The sequence below is a fragment of the Sorex araneus genome, chromosome 9 (genome assembly GCF_027595985.1).
Source record: "Sorex araneus isolate mSorAra2 chromosome 9, mSorAra2.pri, whole genome shotgun sequence".
Taxonomy (NCBI): Eukaryota; Metazoa; Chordata; class Mammalia; order Eulipotyphla; family Soricidae; genus Sorex; species Sorex araneus.
Window position 1 is genome coordinate 27682549 of NC_073310.1, and position 23547 is coordinate 27706095.

At 40.0% G+C, this 23547-nt stretch overlaps 1 protein-coding gene across 4 annotated transcripts in view; it reads left to right on the forward strand.

The window, feature by feature from the left end:
- Positions 1-23547, forward strand: part of LYST (lysosomal trafficking regulator) — a 193302-nt gene that overhangs the window by 142724 nt on the left and 27031 nt on the right. For all 4 annotated transcript variants that reach the window (XM_004620365.2, XM_055146687.1, XM_055146685.1 and 1 more), the window contains 7 exons: positions 3285-3340; positions 5617-5769; positions 9421-9665; positions 12153-12219; positions 15117-15273; positions 19389-19529; positions 21590-21807. In XM_004620365.2, coding sequence (XP_004620422.2) covers positions 3285-3340; positions 5617-5769; positions 9421-9665; positions 12153-12219; positions 15117-15273; positions 19389-19529; positions 21590-21807 — 1037 coding nt within the window. The remainder of the gene's footprint in view (positions 1-3284; positions 3341-5616; positions 5770-9420; positions 9666-12152; positions 12220-15116; positions 15274-19388; positions 19530-21589; positions 21808-23547) is intronic.

Here is a 23547-nt window from a genome sequence, read left to right on the forward strand (position 1 = left end):
CAGAATCAGCACCAGCACCACATGGGAGCTTCTTAGAAATGCAGATTTTCCAACACAAGCCCAGACACACAGAATGGGAAACTGTGGGTGGATCCAGCAGTCTGCATTTTGAAGCATCCTCCTGTGAGTTTGATGTAGCTGCTATTTATAGAGTCACTGCTGTGGACTAAAACTATTACTCCCAAGGTCCGAAATGCAAAGCTTCAAGCTTGCCAGGATGAGTCCCAATGACATAGAAATGACAATCCAGCCATACCAGTGCTCAAGAATGAAGAGCTCACTTAGTTGATGGAATCATGGGACAGTTCCCATTATTTGGATGTATGACACAGGAACAAATAGCATTCTGTGTAGCAGGAAGTTTGGGGAAGTACCTTTTAAAGACTATTCTGCTCTTCTGAATGGTTAAGTCAGCACAAAAATTAAGATTTTCTTTTGGGGGCTGGAGAAATAGCTAAGCCAACTGAGGGTATGCATCATATGCGAAAGGCCTGGGTTCCATCCCGCAGGCACTACTGGGAGCAAGCCCTGAGCACAAAGCCAGAAGTAGCCCTGAGCATCACCAAATGTGAACCAAACACAAATTATCTTACGCATTATTTTTATGAATTTTTATTTAAAAAATATTTTTAGATATATTTGGATTTGGGTTCACATCAGGTTGTACTCAGGGCTTACTTCTGGCAGACTTGGGAGTGCCAGGGATTGAACCCAGGTTAGTACCTTGTAAGATAAGGGCCCTACCTATCTTATAAGGGACCTATATTACAAGGGAGCCAGTTTTCTACCTTCCCTCCCAAACACAAATTTTTTTTAAATCTCTTTTTGCTACTGGAACAGTAGCACAGCAGGTAGGGTGTTTGCCTTGCATGTGGCTGACCCGGATTTGATTCCTCCGTCCCTCTCGGAGAGTCCAGCAAGCTATGGAGAGTATCCTGCCCACACGGCAGAGCCTGTAAAGCTCCCTGTGTCGTATTTGATATGCCAAAAACAGTAACAAGTCTCACAATGGAGACATTACTGGTGCCTGATTGAGCAAATTGATGAACAATGGGACAACAGTGCTACAGTGCTCTTTTTGCTACAAAAGTTACTTTATACCAGTGACTTCAGTTAATGACAAAATAAAGCAAATAAATATGCTGGTTATATAAGAATACTGGTAATAATAAATAACCAGTATTTGTTTAGAGCTGAGTTTCAGACAGTATTTTACGTATATTCTAATTCCTACAGTAGGGAGTATATGAAGGCCCCTTGGGGAAATGGTGAGGCGAAGTCGGCACTCTGGTTGCTATCAAGAATATCCTTTTACCTACTTGTAACACTCAGATCTTGTCCAGCGTGATCATTCCCAGTTATTATTATCATACTGGTCTCTTCTCTATCTTATCTGCGCTCCATCCCAAACACTTGTGGTTGATTCCAGTCATTGACCAGTCCTCCTAACCCCTGTTTTCCCGGACATGGATGTTAGTCTTCTACTATATATCTTTATATACCACAAATGAATGCAGTCATTCTATATTTGTCCCTATCCTTTTGACTCATTTCACTCAGCATGATACTCTCTATGTCCATCCATTTATAGACAAATTTCATGACTTTATTTTTCCTGACAGCTCCATAGTATTCCATTGTGTAGAAGTGCCATAGTTTCTTTACCCATTCATCTGTTCTTGGGCACTCAAGTTCACTACAGTGAACATAGGAGTGCAAATGGTGTTTCTGCTGTGATTTTTGGGCCCCCGGGGTATATTCCCAGAAGAGGTATAGCTGGGTCAAATGGAAGCTCAGTTCCTAGTTTTTTGAGAAATGTCCATATTGTTTCCAAAAAAGGCTGGACCAGTCAGCATCCCCACCAACAGTGAAGGAGAGTCCCTTTCTCCCAATATCCAAACCAGCACTTGTTGCCTTTTTCTTTTGGATATGTGCCAATCTCTGTGCACACTCTCTTTTTTTATATACAATCTTTTTATAAAGTAATTCATAATATTTCATTGCATTTAATATTCAAACACCAGTCCCACCACCATTACACCTTCCCACCACGATATTTCAGGTGTTTCCATCCCGAATTCCAATCCCAGCCCCAAAGCAGAACCGATATAATATATTCTGTATTGTTTGTTATGAAGATACAAAAAGGTATCCTTAGAGGAAAGAGGGTGAAGTTCGTGTATTTCAACCAGGGGCCACTAAACCCTTCTAGAAGAGATCACTGACATGTTGTTAGAGGTTGTGTACTTTTACATATATATATCTGTAAAAAAAATTTTTTTCCTCTAGGACTGGTTGCCTCCTACTTTAAACTCCATCAAATGTGGTGCAGTACTCTCAGAGTATGGGTAGGGTGTGTGGTATGAAGTGTCTAATTTGTATATCTGTAATTCTTTGCGGCCACGCAGTCCAGGAATAGGTTCACTTATGGGTGAGGCTTGGCCTGAGCATGTGGAGAGCAGCCATGAGCATGGCAGCGGTTGAGTTCTGGAGGTTTTCAGCTGCCGGGGCTGGGTCCCTTGGGACGGGGAGGGATTTCACCCACCCCGCTCCAAGGCGCCCCAAGTGAAACAACCTGGCATGGGGTCCATCGGTATGGTTATGGTGAGTGTCGTGTTACACTCCCTTCCAGGAAAGGAGGACATGCCATCTGGTTGGTGGCGGATGACGATGATGAGATTATCTGGCACCAGCCAGAGGTGGCTTATGGGCTTGGCCACTCTGAATTGTCAGACACAGGAGGATACAGGCAGGAGGTCTCCGTTCCCATCCCGTTGAACTCAGAGTTCTCAATCACAAAGTCCTGCATACCTGGGTTTTCCGGGGATTCACTCATGGATGAGGCTCGACTCAAGCATGTGGAGAGCGGCCGTGAGCGGACACCCTCTTTTTTATAAGGAAGTTGTGAAACAAAGAGATTAAGCAACTTGACTAAAAATTGGGACTGTTCAGGGCTGGAGCAATAGTACAGCCGGTAGGGCGTTTGCCTTGCACGAGCCGACCCGGGTTTGATTCCCAGTATCCCATATGGTTCCCTGAGCACCGCCAGGAGTGATTTCTGAGTGTAGAGCCAGGAGTCAGCCCTGAGCATCGTCGGGTGTGACCCAAAAAGCCAAAAAAAAAAAAAAATTGGGACTGTTCAAAAACATTTCATCGAATATCAGGAAGTGTTTCTGGTTTCAGAGATTTAAATTCTGACTGACACCAACAGCCCCTACTTTTAAACATATATGGTAATGGTGTACGTTTATTTTTAAAAAAACTCATACAATTATCTTATGCAGGTAAATGTGGAATGTATTTTGTAGAAGATAATGCTTCTGATGCAGTTGAAAGTTCGGTAAGTAGAGACTAAAATTTGTGTTTGTGTCATATATTGTCACTGTATATAGATTTGTCTGAATGCTAAATAATATTTGAAGGTAATTTTTAAAAGAAGTTGACTTTCTCTAATTTAGAGTCTGAGTCTCAGAGAACTATTTTGAGTCAAATTCTACAGTACTTCTGTTATTTCAGTTTATTCCAATCCTGAGTCTCAATAAATAAATACTCCTTACAGTTCCTAACTTACTAAAATTGACCAAGTACAGTTTCCTTCAAAAACAGGAAAGACCTTAAGGACTGGGCGCACAGAGAGTCTCCCCAAAACTGAAAGTCTTTCTTTTCTTTTTAGTGAAGCAAAACAGTTTTCATTGAAAGAAGCTTACATAGAAAGTTGTGAGGGGAGAAAATGATCAAGCAAGAACACAGGTTTGGAAGAGCCAGACAGTTATAATTCTTAGAGATATTTGTCCTAATTAGTCTAAACTCGACCAAAAGAGAAACGTTTCCCAGTTATTCTTCTCAATTGATGGGTACATTTGTTCACTTACTTTCAGGGGGTTAGTGGGTATATATGTCCCATCTAGGATTTAGGCTATCTGAATAAATCTTAGCTCCACATTTTGATTTACAGAACCCAAGGCCTTATCTTTGGTTCTCAAGTGAATGGTGACTTAAGTTACTTCATTTCTGAAACTGTATTTATATGCATGTGTGTGTACATAATAGATGACTGGATTGTTACAGTGTCACTTTCCCCAAAGTGCTGTTTGGTTTTGGGGGTTTTTTTGTTTGTTTTGCTAATTTCTGTATTTTCTAATTCTGTCCTGGAAGTTCTATTTTTCTTCATTGCAAACTCAGTTCTCTTAAAAAGCTATTTGCTTAGTAACAAAAATTAGTCTTAAAAGTCCATCTATTATTTGATATTCTGGAAAATGGAAAATAAGGAGATAGTTAAAACCAGTAGATTTAGAGGGGGAGGGGTCAGAGAGATAGTACAGCAGGGAAGGAATTTGCCTTGCATGTGGTCAGCCTGAATTCTATGCCCATCACAATCTATGGTCCCCTGCACCCTGCCAGGAGTGATCCCTGAGTACTGCCGCTGTTACTCCCAAGAAAACAGAGAATTAAAATACCTAGTATTAGTTCATCAGTACTAAAACGAGTGAAAATGAGTCACACTAATAATATAAGATGTTAATAAAAAGACTGAAGGCAGAAAGGCTATGCACATGGGAATTCTATACATCTGTTTAATTTTCTGCAAATCTAAAACTGCACTTAAAAAAAAATAGTCTAGCACCCAGAGAGATAGCCTTGACCTGAGCATGTGCAAAGCATGATTTGTATATTAAAGACCCAAGCTCAGTTTCCAGCATCACATGATCTCCCAGTCACTGCTGGGATTGATATCCCACCCCAAGCCCCCAGTGGGTCGTAGCTCTGTAGCAACAAAATAAAAGTCTAGGACCAGAGATGTGATTCAGCAGTCGGGTGTGTATGAAGCCCTGGGTTCAAGCCTCAGCATTGTTAATAACAATAGTAGCAGCAACTGTAGTAAATAAAAATAATCTTTTGGAGCTAAAGAGCAAGTACAGAAATAAGCCTTGCTTGTGGCTGCAGCTGTGACAATGGTTCAGATCCCATCACCGTACGTGGTCCCCCGAGCACCTTGATGTGTGGCTCCCAGGCACTTCTGGATATGGCCCAAATACCCACAAGATAATAAAATGAATAAACTTTCATTGAGATTTTTTTTCTTCCATTTATTCAGCATTTTGAAGTGTTTTCTAGTAGCAAAATTAGAGAATTTTAACTGCCATTTTCCACAAAAGGATTATTTCCAATTTCATTTTGATATCTCTTTTGATTTTTGGTTTTTGCCACACCTGGTGGTGCTTGAGAGACCAGGCGGTGTGAGGAATCGAGCCTCCCCCATGCAGAGCATACACTCCTGCCCTTTGAGCCATCGCCCCGGCCCCATGGCCCTCATTTGGACATCTTATTTGGGGAGGTCTGCCAACCTGTGCTCAAGAGCCTGGGGACTCCTCCCAGTGACTCTTGGTCAGCTGAGCCAGCTGGTCAATGCAAAGGCCCCAGGATGTGGTGTGAGGTATTACCTGGCCCACCCGGCAATGCTTGTGATGCTTGGGGCACATTGTGGTACTGAGGATCAGCCTCAAGTAAGACATGTACTCTAAGCACCAGGCTATTCTCTCTTTCAATCTAAAAATAAAATGATTGTTTATATAACTTATGTAAAGCAAATATTTATATCTGTTTTCTTTGTCTTAGAGTCCTCAGGGAGACTTGGAACCAGCATCCTTTTCCTGGACATATGAAGAAATTAAAGAAGTTCACAAGCGATGGTGGCAATTGAGAGATAATGCTGTAGAAATCTTTTTAACAAATGGTAGAACGCTCCTCCTAGCATTTGATAACACTAAGGTAGATTCAGCTTTATTAATGGAATCTTTTTTAAATGATCATAGGCCCAGTGTAAGTGTACTCATGCTGACTATATGAAAATTTAAACTTCAGTTCACTATTTCCAAAATCAAGTAAATACTGCCTTGAATCCTAAAGTAAACCATTGGTTATGTAAGGATTATTTATTGGGGCCAGAGAGGTAGTACAGCAAGCATGTCACCTGCCTTTCACAGACTGAGGGAACAGGTCCCTGGCACATACATATGGTCCATGAGCACCATCAGGGGCTGGAGCAATAGCACAGCGGGTAGGGCGTTTGTCTTGCACTCGGCTGACCTGGGTTTCATTCCCAGCATCCCATATGGTCCCCTGAGCACTGCCAGGAGTAATTCCTGAGTGCAAAGCCAGGAGTAACCCCTGTGCACTGCCGGGTGTGACCCAAAAAGCAAAAAAACAAAACAAAAAAAAAAACATGAGCACCATCAGGAGTGATTCCTGAGCACAACCAGGAGTGGCCCCAAAAAATACTTTCTAAGGGATTATTTCTGTCCTCCAAAACCATATAAAACTCATTTAATACAAAATAACTATATCTGTAAAAAATAAGCTTTTTTAAAAGTAAGCTAACTTACTTCTTCTAGTTTAAATTTAGGAGTAGATTCTAGTTTTTTTGTTTTTATTGTTTTTTGTTTGTTTGTTTTGGGTTTTTTTTTTGTTTTTTCACAAACTGTTATTGACATCCACATGCCTTCAGCATTTGTCTACTCTCCTTCATTGAAGAAACAATATCCTGGGAAAAATTGGGTACCCTTGTGACCTTCCCTCCAGTTCTCTTTTGAAATGTTGAGCTTCATAATTCATATTCTCTTTACTCTCCTTTTGTCTAACAGTCATTCCTTCCCAGTGTTGTTTGCAGAAGCTTCCTTGAAGTGTCTCAGGGTTTGTTCTTCAGATATCTTTCCTTCTCAGCCTTTCTTGTTACATTATAAGTTACCTATAGGGTCTGGAGAGATAATGCAGTGGGTATGGCTCTTGCCTTTCACACAGCCAACTCAGGTTCTACCCCCAGCACTCTACATGGTCCCCCAAACCCCACCAGGAGTGGTCCCTGAGTGCAGAGCCAGGAGTAAGCTCAGCTCCTCTGGGTCACCAAAAACCAAACCTTGAATGGTTTGGACTGGTGTTCAGCCAAAAACCAAAACTAAATAAAATAAAAGCTACCTGGCAGTAATCTGGCAGTCTGCAAATTTATAACACAGCCCAAACATCTCTCATGAGCATCACACTCAAATATATCTCTACTTAGCATCTCCAATTAGATCCTAATTGGCAACTTAAATCTAACATGTACAAACTACACTTCTAAATCTTCCCCCAGTATCTCATTTCGGTTTCTGCAGCTTAGTGAATGGCAACTCCAGCTTGTTTTTGTTTCCTAAGGCAGAACATTAGGATTATTTTAGAATCCTCTTATTTTCTCATCCCTCACTTCCCAGTAAGTTCCAGTGACTCTCGCTGATATTTATCATTCAGAAACTGGCCATTCCCACTACTGCACTCCTTGTCTACAGCACCACAATCTCTTCCTAAATCATAAAAATAGTCTCATTGGTTTCACTGTTTCCATATTTCATGCCTTTCCTCTGCTCAAAATCTCAATTAAAGCCAAAGAGTCCTCAGGATAATCTAATGCATTGAATAATCTGGTACCTTGATACTTCACTGGCCACATCTATATTTTATCCCATTGTCTCTGTTTTCCTTATTAAGTGCCTCTGGCTCTTAGCACTTCCTATCTTCTGGAGTACACTACTCAGCCCCTCCTTTTTTTTTTTTTTTCACATTCCCTGACCAAAAGTTCTCTGAGACGTTCCCTTAGGTATTTTGTTTTCGGGGTTTTTTGGTGTTTTTTTTCTTTTTGGGTCATACCCAGTGATACTCAGGGGTTACTCCTGGCTCTGCACTCAGGAATTACTCATGGCAGTACTCGGGAGACCATATGGGATGCCGGGGATCAAACCCAGGTCAGCCACGTGCAAGGCAAATGCCCTACCTGCTGTGCTATCACTCTGGCCCCACTCCCTAGGTATTTTGAATGAGAGCAGGCCTCCTCTCATACTTTCTCAAATCCCTTATCTTTTTTATTTGTTTCTGTCTTCTCTATGACTTAATAACATCCAACATTGCCTCCCTAGCAAAATGCAGTGATTTTCCTGCTTTGGTTTGGTGTTTGATTTTGGGCCATACCTAGCAATGTTCAGGGGTTACTCCTGGCTCTGCACTCAGAAATCACTCCTGAGTGATCACATCCTCTGGCACTGCTCAGGGGATCATATGGAATGCTGGGGATTGAGTTTGGATAGGGTGTATGAAAGGCAAGTGCCTTACCTGCTGTACTATCACTGCAGCCTCCTGCAGTGATTCTGTGCAGTGCTGTGGCTTTTGCTACATTGAATACTATTGAACTGTTCAATGGTACTTGAACTTCAATATTTTAGTACAGACTTACCAGTATGTATATTTATGGGGCTGAAATATTTGAGCAGATATTTGATGATTGGATGAATGGTTACTTTTTCTTGTAGAGTTTAGTGCGCAATCATATCATTTCTGTCCCAACAACCTTTACTTCAGCAATTGGCAATCTTTAGACAGGTTGAGTTACTTGGTGTGTTTTTTTAGTGTTCCAGAGCTCAGGGGTTGCTTCCTGTGGTGCTCAGAGCACCAGGTAGTACCAAGGATTGAACCCAGGCATCCAGTTTTCTGATTCCCTGGCCAAAATATAGCTTCTTAAACACTCAGTGCTTTCTTGTTTCATAACTATAGCTTTATTTTTTCATTCTTCTCATTTGCCTTTTCTTTGTTTGGGGGCCATATCCAGCAGTGTTTGGGCTTCTCTTGTCTCTGCACTCAGGAATCATTCCTGATGAGCTTGGGGATTATTTATTTTCCCAATTATAACTAATTAGTAGTGAAAATCAAATATCCTGTATTACATGGGATAAACATTACCCCAGAATTGCCAATGTAGCTATAGCACAAAGGGTGTAAAGCAGGTCTGTCTAATTCAGAAAACCATGATATATACATATATATATATATAAAACATATATATATGACAGATTGTATTTATTTAGATGGAAGCTCTTTTTTTTCCTTCATTCAAAAAATAAGTCTTAGAATCTATATATAAACAATTTGTTTATGCAAACTTCCTTAGTTTTTCATTAGTAGATTTCTCAAATGACAGAATGTACTGATTCCAACATTTGCAAAAAGTCCTGGATTTGAATCATTAATTTGAATCATTAATATTAATCATCAAACTATTAATATTATTTGAAAAGAAGGTTGTTTTTTTTAATTGATATTAGTTTGGGTCAGAGATATAGTTCAGGGATTAAAGTTCTTTCCTTGCATGCTGCTGACCCCAATTGAATCCCAAGCACCACAGATGGTGCCCCATGCACCGACAATAGGGTGCATAAAGCCCCTGAGCTTTGCAGGTGTGGCGCCCCCCTTGCCCCCCCCCACACACACAAAAGGGAAAGAAATTGATAGCAATGCCAAGATAGTATAGATTTGGGGGAGAAAATTGTCAATAATACAGTGTCAATATTACTAAAAGTAATATCTGGGTTGTTTTCTCTTTTTCTCTTCCTCTTCTAGGTTCGTGATGATGTGTATCACAATATATTAACAAATAACCTTCCTAATCTTTTGGAGTATGGCAATATTACTGCTTTGACAAATTTATGGTATACTGGCCAGATCACTAATTTTGAATATTTGACTCACTTAAACAAACATGCTGGCCGATCCTTCAATGATCTCATGCAGTATCCAGTGTTCCCCTTTATACTTGCTGACTACGTTAATGTAAGCCTTGACCTCAGTGATCCATCAGTCTACAGGTAACTAAAAATATTATCTCCTTTTGGCTTTGTATATATGTGTATTCATTTCATTAAAGTTCTCAGAATTTTTAAGAATGTATTAAAATAGAATGAATAAATATTGAGCTATTATGTCTTACTACTTCAGCTTAAAAATGGAAAGTATTTGCCAAACTCACAACTTCTTTTTTTTTCTTTTATTTAAAATAAATAACAAACATTTTTTATGCCACTCCTATGTTTTTCATTTCACATCTCTTAAGGGAAAAAGGGAGTTTGTTTTTAGGGGTTGGTGCTCGCCGTTGGTGCTTGGATTCAGGCCACTCCCGATGGTATTTGTTCTGGCAGTGCAATTTATAGTTTATAGCCATTACAGTTTTTGTGCCCTACCCCAAATCATTCCATGCATTTCACTTGGTATTTTAGTTTTTTAACAATATACAAAGTAGTTTTTGTTTGTTTCTCATATTGTTATCAATGAAAACTGAAGTTTTGTTCGATAAACTTGTATTCATGTGCTAAACTAAAAAGCAAGCCGATTTCAGTTTTTGGGAAATCAGATTCAATATATTTGTCAATTAATGAAACAACCGTGGTCACCTGAGAGATAGTACAGGAGGTAAAGCACTTGTCTTGCCTCCCTGGTTTAATCCTTGGCACCATATATTGTTCCCCTGAACACAGCTTACAATCACTCCTGAGGACAGAGCCAGGAGTATCCCCTAAGCAACCCCGTGTGTGGCTCAAATCCCCCACCCAAGAAAAATAGCAGTGATACTAGAGACACTTTTGTAAGAATTAAACATTTTATTTACTACTGGTATAAAGGATTGGAGCGATAGCACAGCAGGTAGGGCATTTGCCTTGCACTCGGCCAATCCGGGTTCGATTCCTCCATCCCTGTCGGAGAGCCCAGCAAGCTACCGAGAGTATCGCGCCCGCATGGCAGAGCCTGGCAAGCTACCCGTGACGTACTTGATATGCCAAAAACAGTAACAACAAGTCTCACAATGGAGACATTACTGGTGCCCGCTTGAACAAATCGATGAGCAACAGGATGACAGTGGTATAAATATATAACAACAATTTTTCAGAAAGGCAATTTGACATTAAAGAACCAAAGTGAAAGATAAAGCAGAACAACTATGGAAATATACAGTAAAATGTTTTGCTGTTAGTGGGTTTGCAGCCGATTTTTAGTTTATCTGTTTAACAGTAATTTCTGATTTATCAGTAAAAATATTTGTTTTTAAAAACATTCAATATTATTAAAAAATTATTTTTATATTGTCTATGAAACTTTTCACCTTGTTTATGAAGTAGGGTGCATGCTCCTTGGTGATCAGGGGCACCAGAATGGTCCCTAGCAGGCATGTAGTTCTGGGAATTGAACTCAAGAGTCTCACACCTACAATGCAGGTTCTCTATCCGATATCTGAACTACATCCACAGCCCACCTTGACTCTTTTAGCAAAAGTTTCTAGGACAAAAAACTTAAAAAAAAAAAGTCAGGGGCTGGAGCGATAGCATAGCAGGTAGGGCATTTGCCTTGCACACAACTGACCCAGGTTCGATTCCCAGCATACCGTATGGTTCCCTGAGCACCGCCAGGAGTAATTCCTGAGTGCAGAGCCAGGAGTAACTACTGTGCATTGCCAACTGTGAACCCCCCTCCCAAAAAAGATCAGTTTATTATCATTCATTTTGCGATCACTAGGCAATAAATTATATATTAACATTATAACCTTTCAGTATCTGTATTGCAAAACTAGTGCCCAAAAGGAAAGAAAGAAGGAAAGTACCTGCCATAAAGGCAGGTAGGGCGGTGAGTGAGTGGCGGGGGGTAGAGGGGGGTGGAGTGAGGAAACTGGAAATATTGGTGGTGGGAAATGTACACTGGTGAAGGGACAGGTGTTGGAACATTATATGACTGAAACCAAACCATGAAAATTTTTGTAACTATGTATCTCACTGTGATCCAATTAAAAAACTAAATCATATATTAACATTAAGTATACTTTTAAGTTAAATGCATAATTGTTGTAGCACGTACTCAGAATCTCACATTGGTTATTTTGTGCATGTTTTGTTTTGACAATTTTATCTAACTCTAATAATTACATAATGTTGCCCAGGGTAATCAAATTTCCTGTTCCAAATTTCCTGCCCTTCTCTGCCTGAGTATAGAATCTGGGAAATGATGGCAGAAGCTTCAGGAGCTTTGTAGGAATCACCTGCTAGAGAAAGCCTTTGTGTGTTTCATTTCTGAAGGAACTAGAGGAGAGGAAGGAGAGCAGCTTCTCTGCTTGTAGTCACAATTTAGGAATATGAGATGCCAGTGTGAATCTGTCCAGAAAATGTTATGCTGCACCAGTTAATGAAGTCATGAGTTTAGGTAAACTGCCCCGAGATGCCAGGTCTTACATCAATCATGTACTGTATTATGAGATGCAGTTATCTTGGCCTAACAAAAATTTCATATATTTTCTGCACCATCTCTCACAGAAACCTCTCTAAGCCTATAGCTGTCCAGTATAAAGAAAAAGAAGATCGTTATGTGGACACATACAAGGTAGCTTTGTTTTTCTTCATATTTAAAAAAAAAAACCTAGAGTTCTGATATATAAATATGAGTTTTACCTAATTTAAAATGTAAAGTATTGATTTTTCTGGTTACTACTTGTGCCTTGGTTATCAGCTGATTAGGGATCATTTTATAAATATGATTCTGTGTCAATGCCCTGTGAACACTTTGTCCAGGAAAAGAAACATATCAAGGCATAAATTAAAAGCCAGTATACTGGGGCTGGAGCAATAGCACAGCGCTGTAGGGCGTTTGCCTTGCACGCGGCCGACCCGGGTTCGATTCCCAGCATCCCATATGGTCCCCTGAGCACCGCCAGGAGTAATTCCTGAGTGCAGAGCCAGTAGTAACCCCTGTGCATCGCCAGGTGTAACCCAAAAAGCAAAAAAAAAAAAAAAAAAAGCTAATATACTTTATATTATAATACATCATCATATGTCTTATAAAAAATTACAAATGATTTCCAGGGACCTGTTACTTGTATTCCCAACTTAATTTATATGACTGTATCAGTGTATTTTTATGTGCCATAATCTGGTTTTATTCATATTTAATAAAATTTACATTTATGTATTGATAGTAATTTTTAAGGCTTTAAATTTTGAAGTAAATCCTATTTTTGTGAATTAATAGAAATTTGAAAAATCCTTTAAAAAATTCTTTAACCTCTTGTATTCTTTGTAACAATATCTTCAGTACAGCTAAAGCAGTTTTCTTATATTTCATCATCTTATTTTATGCCACTTTCTACTAGGATCTAGACCTGGGTGTAAGTCCTACAAAGAGCCCCTCACCCCAAACATCTTATAAACATCACTGTTTGATTTTTATGTAGCTGAAAATGGAGCATGCTGTGAGGATCAAGAAGTGACTCTAGAAAATATACTGTCCCCTGACTTTGTTATCAGAGCCAAAAACAGCTATGGGAGATAAGAGTAGGACAGATGGGAAATATTTGACTGTGCTTCCCACTTTATGCTGGAAGATAGGAGTGGTGGGGGAAAAAACTCTATATATTATATATGTGTTGTTTTTGGTTTGTTTGGGGGGGGCGGAATAAGGGTGGGCGTTCTTCTTGGTGATTCTCAACCAGCTGGACCAGCAGTTCAACACAAGGACCCAAGACACAAGGATGTCATACTGTTTGGGCCCTGCAGTGCCAGGATTACCCCAGCTAATCCTGGCAGTGCCCAGGGGTCTTCAGGGCTGCACCTGGTGATGTTCAGGGGATCTTGTACTAACAGTAATTGAAGAAGGTTCTGCTGTATGCTAGGCATGTGCCTTAACCCCTGTACTATCTTTCCAACCCTGTATTTCTTTTTTTCAATCTTTACACTCAGGGAGCACTCCTGGCAGAGATAAGAGAACCATATGTGGTTCCGGGGATTGATCCATCAATCCCTTACCATCATACTTGTATTCTTTTTTATCTTTATTTACCTATACTGCAAAACACTCGTAAAATATTGCATAAAAATCTGACTTTCCAATAATGTGATAGTTTTTCATTACCACATTTATACTTAGAGCATAGAACTTCTCTAAAGGATCGAGTTGCATCTTGAAACTTTTTTTGTCTTATGCTACATATTTTTGGTTGTTTTCAGCATGAGTTTGTCTTTTACATGAAAGATATGAAAGAGTTGTATAAGGGCTGGAGAGATAATACAGGAAATAAGGTGATTACCTTATATGGGGTTGACCCTGATTCAATTCTGGCACCATATATGGTTCCCTGAGCTCCATCAGGAGTGACCCCTGAGCACAAAGTCAGGAATATCCCCTGAGCACCACAGAACGGAAACCTAAGGGGATTGTCATACCCAGCAATGTTCAAGTATAACTCCTGGCTCTGCACTCAAGGATAACTCCTGGCAGGGCTTGGGGGACCATTGGGATACCAGAAATCAAACCTTGGTCAGCTCAATGCAAGGCAAATGCCCTACCCACTGTATCTCTCCAGCCCCAAAAAACTTTTTTTTTTTGCTTTTTGGGTCACACCTGGCGATGCACAGGGGCCACTCCTGGCTCTGCACTCAGGAACCACTCCTGGCGGTGCTCAGGGGACCATATGGGATGCTGGGATTCGAACCCGGGTTGGCCAAGTGCAAGACAAATGCCCTACCCGCTATGCTATCGCTCCAGCCCGAAACTCTTTTTTTTTGGCGGGGGGGTCACATCCGCAATGCACAGGGGTCACTCCTGGGTCTGCACTCAGGAATTACCTCTGGTGGTACTCAGGGGACCATAAGGGATGCTGGGAATAGAACCCAGTTCGGCCGCATGCAAGGCAAACGCCCTGCTTGCTGTGCTATCGCTCTAGCCCCCAGCCCCAAGACTAAGTTGTAGACATTTCTAGTGATTGTAGCCACTCTAGTCTGAGTATTTGATCACCTGGACATCATGAGCTGTTAGTCAAAATTATGCAAAGTAGGATGTTCCACACATGAGTTTTCTATGTGAAATGAGAGAATAAAGGGGCCCACTGTGAACTGCTCCTTGAATGATTAGACCTTAGCAGAGCATCATGGCACAGACTTTCTCAAGGTGGCTAAGGTTCAAACACAGGCAGATGGGCAAGCCATGAACAATGAACTCAAGGTGGATAAGTAAAGGCAGATTAATAAAGATAACTGGGGGGCTGGAGCGATAGTACAGCAGATAGGGCATTTGCCTTACACACAGCCGATCTAGGTTCAATTCTTGGCATCCCATATGGTCCTTCAAGCACTGCCAGGAGTAATTCCTGAGCACAGAGCCAGGAGTAACCCTGAATATTGCTGGATGTGACCCAAAAAGCCAAAATAAAATAAATAACTGGGGAGGCTCTTCCAGCTTTGCCTAAAGCACATTATCATGACTTCTCTTGATTCTGTTCCCTGCAGTACTTGGAGGAAGAGTATCGAAAAGGAGCACGGGAAGACGACCCCATGCCACCGGTACAGCCTTACCACTATGGTTCCCACTATTCAAACAGTGGCACTGTGCTTCACTTCCTGGTCAGGATGCCTCCTTTCACAAAAATGTTTCTAGCCTATCAAGGTAAGGGTTATTTCATACTATGCAAAACATCATATTGGGTCATCAGAAACTTAAACCTAACTTCGTGATTCTCACATGTGGAAAAGAATTCTATTTATGGGGCAGAGAGATAGGATAGCAGATACAGTACTTCCCTTGTACACAGCCAGCCTGGGTGTGATCTCCAGCGCCTCTTATGGTCCCCCGTGGCCACCAGGAGTGATCCCTGAGCACTGCCAGTTGTGCCTCCAGGGAGAGGGGGAAAAGGAAACAGAAATTAATTAAAACAAATTTTTTTAAATTCATCTCTTCCATAAAATTCTTTTTTGGGGGGTGCGGTTGATGCTCCCAAGCAGTGTTCAGGGGCCCAGGAGCCACTTTCTGTTGCTGTTTGGCTGACAAGGCCTGTAAGTTCAGTCTAGAGCCTGCAGATGTATTGCTGCTCAGGCTCTCTAGTCCTGGGGTCCCTAGGGCTAGGCTCGCAGGGCCTGGGAGCCTCCAGTGCCACACCAGTGATGATCAGGGGACCATGTGGGGCCCGGATTGCACCATAATTTCTGTACTAAATTTTCAACCCTCTCCCACATTATTCTCTTTAAAAACCTGTCCTTATCTAAATCATCTTGCCAATGTCAAATTTTACCTTCACATTAACGTGCCTAAACTTAAGCAAAATCATTTACTTTTTAAATATGGCACGTGGGTGGGAGAAGCAGTAGTGGCTACACAGCTTCCAGAAAACTCCGTGCTCTGAGGTGCCTTGGACAGCAGGCACCTGGCACTCTCCTGTCCTGACATCATTGTGCCCAAGAGGAAAGTCCACTGGGCCAAGGGATCAGCCATGAAGAATCCAACAGGAGATTTGTGGGGTTGTCCCCCAAAACCCTTGGTCCAAAGTAGAAATAAAGCCCCAAAAGGTGACAGGAAGAGATAAGTTTTCAGGTTAAGAAGTGCAAGGAAAGGTGGAGTCAGAGGAAAGCAGGATGTTCTGGCTATCCAAGAGACTAAGAGAGACTCACCTGCAGAGAACAGGGACACTGAAGGCCAAGACATTCAGCAGGGGAGAAGGCAGCAAAGTCTGGTTAGGAGGAATATTTTTATCAACCATTTTGTTAAATACAATGAATTTTTTTTCTTTTTGGGTCACACCCAGCGATGCACAGGGGTTACTCCTGGCTCATGCACTCAGGAATTACTCCTGGCGGTGCTCAGGGGACCATATGGGATGCTGGGAATCGAACCCAGGTGGCCACATGCAAGGCAAACATCTATCTGCTGTGCTCCAGCCCCTACAATGGTTTTTCTGTTTGTCTGTTTTCTCTTTCGAGATTTATTTATGGGTCTCTGAAACAAGGCTGGTAGAAGAGCTTACATGGTAGCACTGAACTTGGTTCATAGGAGTGACTGTAGGTGCCTCTAAGAGTATTGGGAAGTTGAGGGAGGTAGCCCAGCCCAAACCAAGAAAGACTGGAGATTTCAGTCACAGAACCCACATACCCAAATTTTCAGTAGATTCTCTCATTGAGATCTGTCTGAAGATAGTAGAGTCTAGCAGTTTGGGATTGTGGAAGCAAACTGCTGCTGGGGGCTCTGCTTGGGCAGGCAACTGTGAGTTTCCAAAGAAAAGCATGAGCAAATGAGACTTGAGTATTCAGTGGCCAAGAGCCACCTCCCCAGGCTGGTTAACAGTGATGAATGCTGAAGGGCTGGGGGAACGGAGAAACAGGACCCCAAGCTGGAAGGTAGTCAGTTTATTTCTCTCTCCTCCCAGCATAGTCTGATCTCTCCCCTACAGCACAATCATAGTTGTAGTTTTGGTTATAGTCCCAGTCACCATAGTTCCATCATCCTAGTCTCCTCCAGGGCTGGAGCGATAACACAGAGGGTAGGGCATTTGTTTTGCACACGGTCAACCTGGGTTCGATTCCTCCACGCCTCTTGGAAAGCCCGGCAAGCTACTGAGAGTATCTCGCCTGCATGGCAGAGCCTGGCAAGCTACCCGTGGCATATTCGATATGCCAAAAACAGTAACAAGAAATCTCACAATGGAGACATTACTGGTGACCGCTTGAGCAAATCGATGAGCAACGGGATGATAGTGACAGTGACAATTCACATGATAAAAAGGTTTTTATACTTTTTTAAAGTATAGGCAGTTGACTCTGTAAATATGTTCAGTTTCATAATTAGCAGGCTGCAGAGTACAAGGGTTAAGGTGCTAAGCTGCTGATCTGGTGTAATCCTTGGCACTGCATATTGTCCCCCAAGCACCACTGGGCTCGCTCCTAAGTACAGAGCCAGGAATTACCCCTAGCAACTGGAGTATGGCCCAAACACACTCCAAAAATTATTGTTGTTGTTGTTGTTGTTGTTTTAAATTACTCATCTTTGGACCCTAAAGAGGAATAAAATTTTATCATAATTTGCTCTATAATCAACAGGCACACTGCTCCCTTCACCATAGTAACTTTCTAGTTAAATAATCTTCTGTCTCAATATTAGAGTTAATAGCTTACTGTGGATAAATAAAGGTGAAATTATTTATTTGCAAATAGGAACATTCTCATCTCTCAGTTTCTAATGAGAACCATGATTTTAGCTCTGTAGTTAATCATCATGATGTCCAGAATCCTTTGTGGAATCATTATTCATTTACTCAACCCTTTTGGAACTTCTTTATATGTTTTGACTCATGTGAGCCTAAGTGGAATTAACTCTGTATATTCTTAAGTTTGTTCCTCTGTAAGTACACAAAACAAATGTTCCACATGACAGCTATTCAAATATTTGAAGATTGTTGCACTGTACCTTTTCTCCCTCTCAGTCTTATTTTTCCCAGGCTAATTGTCCTTGGTTAATTTGAGGGCTTCCTAGATGCAATGTCTTATTCCAGCTACTTAGAGGAATATTTTTTTTAAAAAAATGCTTCTGGTATGAGTATGAGCCTTTAAAACTAAAAACTAAGATTTAGACCACCTTTGTATATTCAAATTTCCAAACCCATCACTGTTTCAATTATCCCTCTGGATTTATTCTGATTTGTGAATGTGCATTCTTAAAATGGTAGTCAGAATAGAAAAGAGTATTTTAGATGTTATTTGGAGCCATTCAAGAATTGTGGCTTGACCTCCTCTTACATCAGTGCAAGAATCTATTAATGTAAGATTCCCTGTCAAATAAAAGTTCTTAAACTCAACATATAATGCTGTTACACTAGGTTGTGTTCACTGTATTTGTGATTTAAAAATAAGAACAAGGTGTCCGGAGAGATGGTACAGCACCAACCTGAGTTTGATCTTCAGCACCGGATATGATTTCCTAAGCCCCGCAAGCTGTGGCCCAAAAACAAGCTAACAAACAGACAAAAGAGCTACCTTACTTCCATTCACTTTTAACTGAGTAGTTTTAAATGATTCATGTTTATGTTTGAATTTATTTCTAGACTTCTGATCTAACTCAGGGTTTCTTAGCCTTGCTTGGTACGGTAGCCATTGTGAGCCATGTAATTCGTTGCTGTGGAGGTAGTGTCTGCTTTATAAGACATTTAGCAGCAGACCTCATGTCAATTCACTGGACAGCGGGTATGACTCAAGAAGAAAAAAAATATTCTTTATTAATACTGAGAAAGCTTAATGAAGGAGTGACTATGCAAAGTCTTATATTTATGCATAGGACATTTTGCTTAATTCCATAGAACATTTAAAAAACAGTATACTCTCTTCTGTTCCCCAGAAGAAGAAGAGTAGAAGAAAAATTTGTTTTAGCAAGAAATAACTTTTCTCCCTGATGAAGGAAAAAGTATTTCACCTATTTCAATTTTAATTTCTTATCCTTATTCATTCAAAAATCAATTATTATTAATTACCTAGGTATTAGGCAGATGATAGCCTGGAGTTTGTGCTTTGGTACAGTTTTCTGCTTGGGAGATGTCAGCTAAATGATATAAATTTACCAAATTATATACAATTAAAACAATAAAAAATTTTAATTATTTTTTCAAGAACATAAACCTTTTAATCTGTGAACAAAAGGAACATTTTTTATCTTTTTCAAGTAGTTGCGAGTACATAAATTATGAATCTTTAAAGAAAATTAGTTCTTTGTGGCTTAATTATATTATTTCTATTTCTTTATAGATCAGAGTTTTGACATTCCAGACAGAACTTTTCATTCTACAAATACGACTTGGCGCCTCTCATCCTTTGAATCCATGACTGATGTGAAGGAACTTATCCCAGAATTTTTCTATCTTCCAGAGTTCTTAGTTAACCGCGAAGGTATAGCTACTAAACCATTTCTAATTTTAATTTCTAAGGGTTTGTAGTTACTTATAATTTTTAAAAAATAAAAATAACTTTTGTAAGTCCTAACAATCTCATAAAAAAGAAAAGTGCCCTTATTAAGTATATCATTACTTCCTTGTGCCTTGAAGATTTTAAATATGTCATAGGGCTAAGTATAATTAGGAAATTATAACTTTCAACTATTAAAACTCTGTGTAAGACCCAGGGAGAGAGTACAGCAGGTAAGGTGCTTGCCTGACATGTGACTGACCCAAGTTTCATCCCATTTGTCCCATGTGGCCACTAAACCCACCATAAGGCATGATCCCAGAGTTCAGAGCCACCAGGGGTAAGCCCTGAGCACTGCTGGTTATGACCAAAAATATAGTTTTTGTAAAGATGTATTTTAATTTTATTTGAGAAATTATTCCTTTTTATCAGAGGACAGACTGTAATATGCTCATTGTGTGAAAATAAGTCAGGAATTTATTGAAAACACAATACAAACTAATCAAAAACCTTGATGATTTTATGAGACATTCCTGGTAGAAATAAAATATTTTGACCAGAATTATCTAACAACAAAAAGGGATATTAGAGAATAAAATCTAATTTTCTGTGGTACTGATGACCAACAATCTTGGACAGCTTTACCTATTTAGGGAAAGATTATTTAGCACTTTCAGAGTATTGTTGAGTGATTCTTTTGTCATTATTTCATTTCGTGGTTTTATGTAACCTATAGGAACATGTGAAATTAGGAATTGCCTCTTTACAAAAGTTGGGCAAATTACTTTAGGATTTTAGACCTCCCTAAAATTGATTGGAGAATCACTAATTCATTGTTTTGCTCAAGTGATAAATATGTCTGTGAGATATCATCACTTGCAGTTTGTGGTACCTGCATTCCAGCTTTTGACTATGAATTTAATTTAATCACAATGTAATCCACTGCTTGTTTTCTGTGTCCATAGTTCTTTATATGTAAGTTCTAATTGTCTGTATATAGCAAATAACTCCAACTTTGTGGTTCACAACAAAATTGATAGATTACTTATAACACATTTTACAGGTCAGAAATTCAGGAGCAGTCATCCAGTTTTGTGGTTTCAGCCAGGTCTCTCATGAGTTGCATTCCTGTTTCCTACTGCTGGTACCTCCAAGTTAAATGGATGTGTTGGGGACTGGCAGGCACCTTGCTCTTCTGTAGTGTTTGTCCTTTTCCAAGTGTCTTAATTTGGGCTTCCTCACAACATGGCAGTCTTCAACATCATACTTGGCATCTCACAGTTGCAAAAGCAAGTGTTCCAAGAGAGACATAAGCAGAAACTGTGCCACCTTTTCCAGTCTCACCTTGGAAGTCATTTCCATTGCTTTCCGGTGTTGAAGCAGTCAGTCACGAGTGCCTGTCTACATTCTAAAATGAGCACAGATTTTGCCACTAAATGGGGGAGTCACAACAGTCTGGAAAAGCATGCAAAATCAGCGAGGTTGCTACATAAGCATATTTGAAAAATACAGTCATTGGTCTGGGAAATGTCATCAGACTATTTCATCATTTGAGTTTATAGGTGGCACCACCACACTCCACCCTATACTCCCTGTTGCTTAGCCCTCCCCACACTCAGCTCTTAGATGCCCCCTTGTCTTTGTGAAATCTGTACCAATGTATTTCTCCTAAGGATGCCCACAGAGTTCTCTGTGCTCAGCTTGTTCACACTGCAGCTTTGGGGTGGACCCACCACGTTACTTTATATACATCTTTGATTTATGGTTCACAAATTTCAAAATACTTTCAGTATTAGTTAATTTTCGTTAAACTATTTTACAAGACCAAGAAGTAGGTAGACATCAAACTTAATTTAATATGGGGTTTCATCAGCATTAAGTAACACTTTTATTATAATTTTCAAATTTTCTGTTCATGAAAAATAGCACCCAGAAAGTTAATTTTGTTCAAAAGAAGCATTTCTCTAGGACTTTTAAACCTCCTAAAATAAACACTTCTTAATTTTTTTCATACTAGATGAATAATGAAACAAATTCTCTTTTAGGTTTTGATTTTGGTATACGTCAGAATGGTGAACGGGTTAATCATGTCAACCTACCTCCTTGGGCACGGAACGATCCTCGTCTTTTTATCCTTATTCATCGACAGGCTCTTGAGTCTGATTATGTATCCCAGAACATCTGTCAGTGGATTGACTTAGTGTTTGGATATAAGCAAAAAGGGAAAGCTTCCGTTCTAGCCATCAATGTCTTTCATCCCGCTGTGAGTGATTTGTTTTAAAATAATTTGCATTTATATAAGGTAGAACTTGAACATTTAAAAGTCAACTATTAGGTTCTTTCTTTTAAGTTTCCACATTATTGTTAAGATTTGTCAGTGACACTAAACCATTAACTAAGCATTGACATTACCTGTTTATTTTGTTTACTGAAGGAAGGTTTGGTCCAAACCTGGTTGGGACGTTCAGGGGCTGCTCAGCAGTACCCAGGAGCTTATGCAATGCCAGTGATGGAACCTGTATGCTGACATATGAAGCATGCATGCCAGTCATTTTATCTCTTTAGAAATAGCTAAAATATGGACCTGAGAGATAGTACAGTGAGTAGGGTGCTTGCTTTGCACACAGCCAACCCAGGTCCAATTCTAGCATGCCATATGGCCCTCTGAGCACCACCAAGATTGATTTCTGGAGTAATCCCTGAGCATTGCCAGGTGTGACCCAAAAATCCAAAAAATATATATATAAAAAATAACTGAAATAATATCTACTAGAGATTTCCTAAGACTAGCCTTCAGATTGGATAAGAACTTAAGGACTCAGCATACAGTAACTACTTCTTAGTTTTGTTACACTGAGGGGTAGGAAGCAAAAGGAAAAGATGCTTGTGGCAAGCTGAGGAAAACAGACGTGAACTTCCAAGGATCTCCCAGTGAATGACAGACAACACATTTATTTCCTCCAGCAACAGACATTGTCATGTATGATATTGTCCACCAAGAAAGCTCTTTAGAGACTTTATTTATGCCCAAGGTTCTTTTGGGAACTGATGATGTGGGCACCCAGTCTCACGAGACATTCTGAAATTCTAGACTCCCAGAAAGAAGCAGGTGTCAGTATAAACAATACTGTGCAAACTGTTTAGGCCCAGTGAGCCGTGCCTAGCAGGTAAGGAAACAGTGCCAGATCTCCATGTCCCAGACAGCTAGCCCGGGGCTGATACTGTGAGCAGACCTTTGCAAAGAGAGCAGCTCAGACCTGCTGTGTTAGTACTTCTCTGCATACTTTCCTCTGTACCTAGCTACTTTGAAATGACATCTTTCTCCCTTGAGATTTTTTTCTTTTTTTTTTCTTTTACTTTAGGGACCATAATTTACAGTGCCATTTAAGTGTAGGGTAGGGTTTCATGCATAAAACATTCCAGCAACATACCCCCCATCATTGAACCATTGTCAGTCCTCCCCCATCAGTTTTTCTTAGTATAAAAATAGTAGTTGTGCCTTGGTTTAAAAAATTATAAAATATAGGATCTATTATAGACAAAAGGAAGGAATTTTAAAAACTTTGAAATCACCTTTAACAGATAAAATCAAAACCTTTTTTAAAATTTTATTTACATATTTTTGCTTGGGGACCACACCCAACAGTGTTAAGGGCTCATTCCTGACCCTGTGCTCAGGGATTACTCCTAGTGACTCTCAGGAATCGACCATGGTGTTGCTCAGGGATAGAACCAGGACCGTCTGCCCCTATGGAAAGCACCTTAACCCTATACTGTCTTTCCGCTTCCACCCCATCTCTTATCCTATTTTATAATATTAATGTTACCCATTCTAAAGTTTCTCTGTATAATAAATAACCAATCCTGGTTGTTGGATGTTTAATTTAAATATGTATTAAAATTAGTTTTTCTGAAGTAAATTGCTTTATATACATTTTTATTTACTTCAGATGAAGTTCTAAAAGTAGAATTCTTTTTTTGTTTTCACTTTTATTTGGAGAGT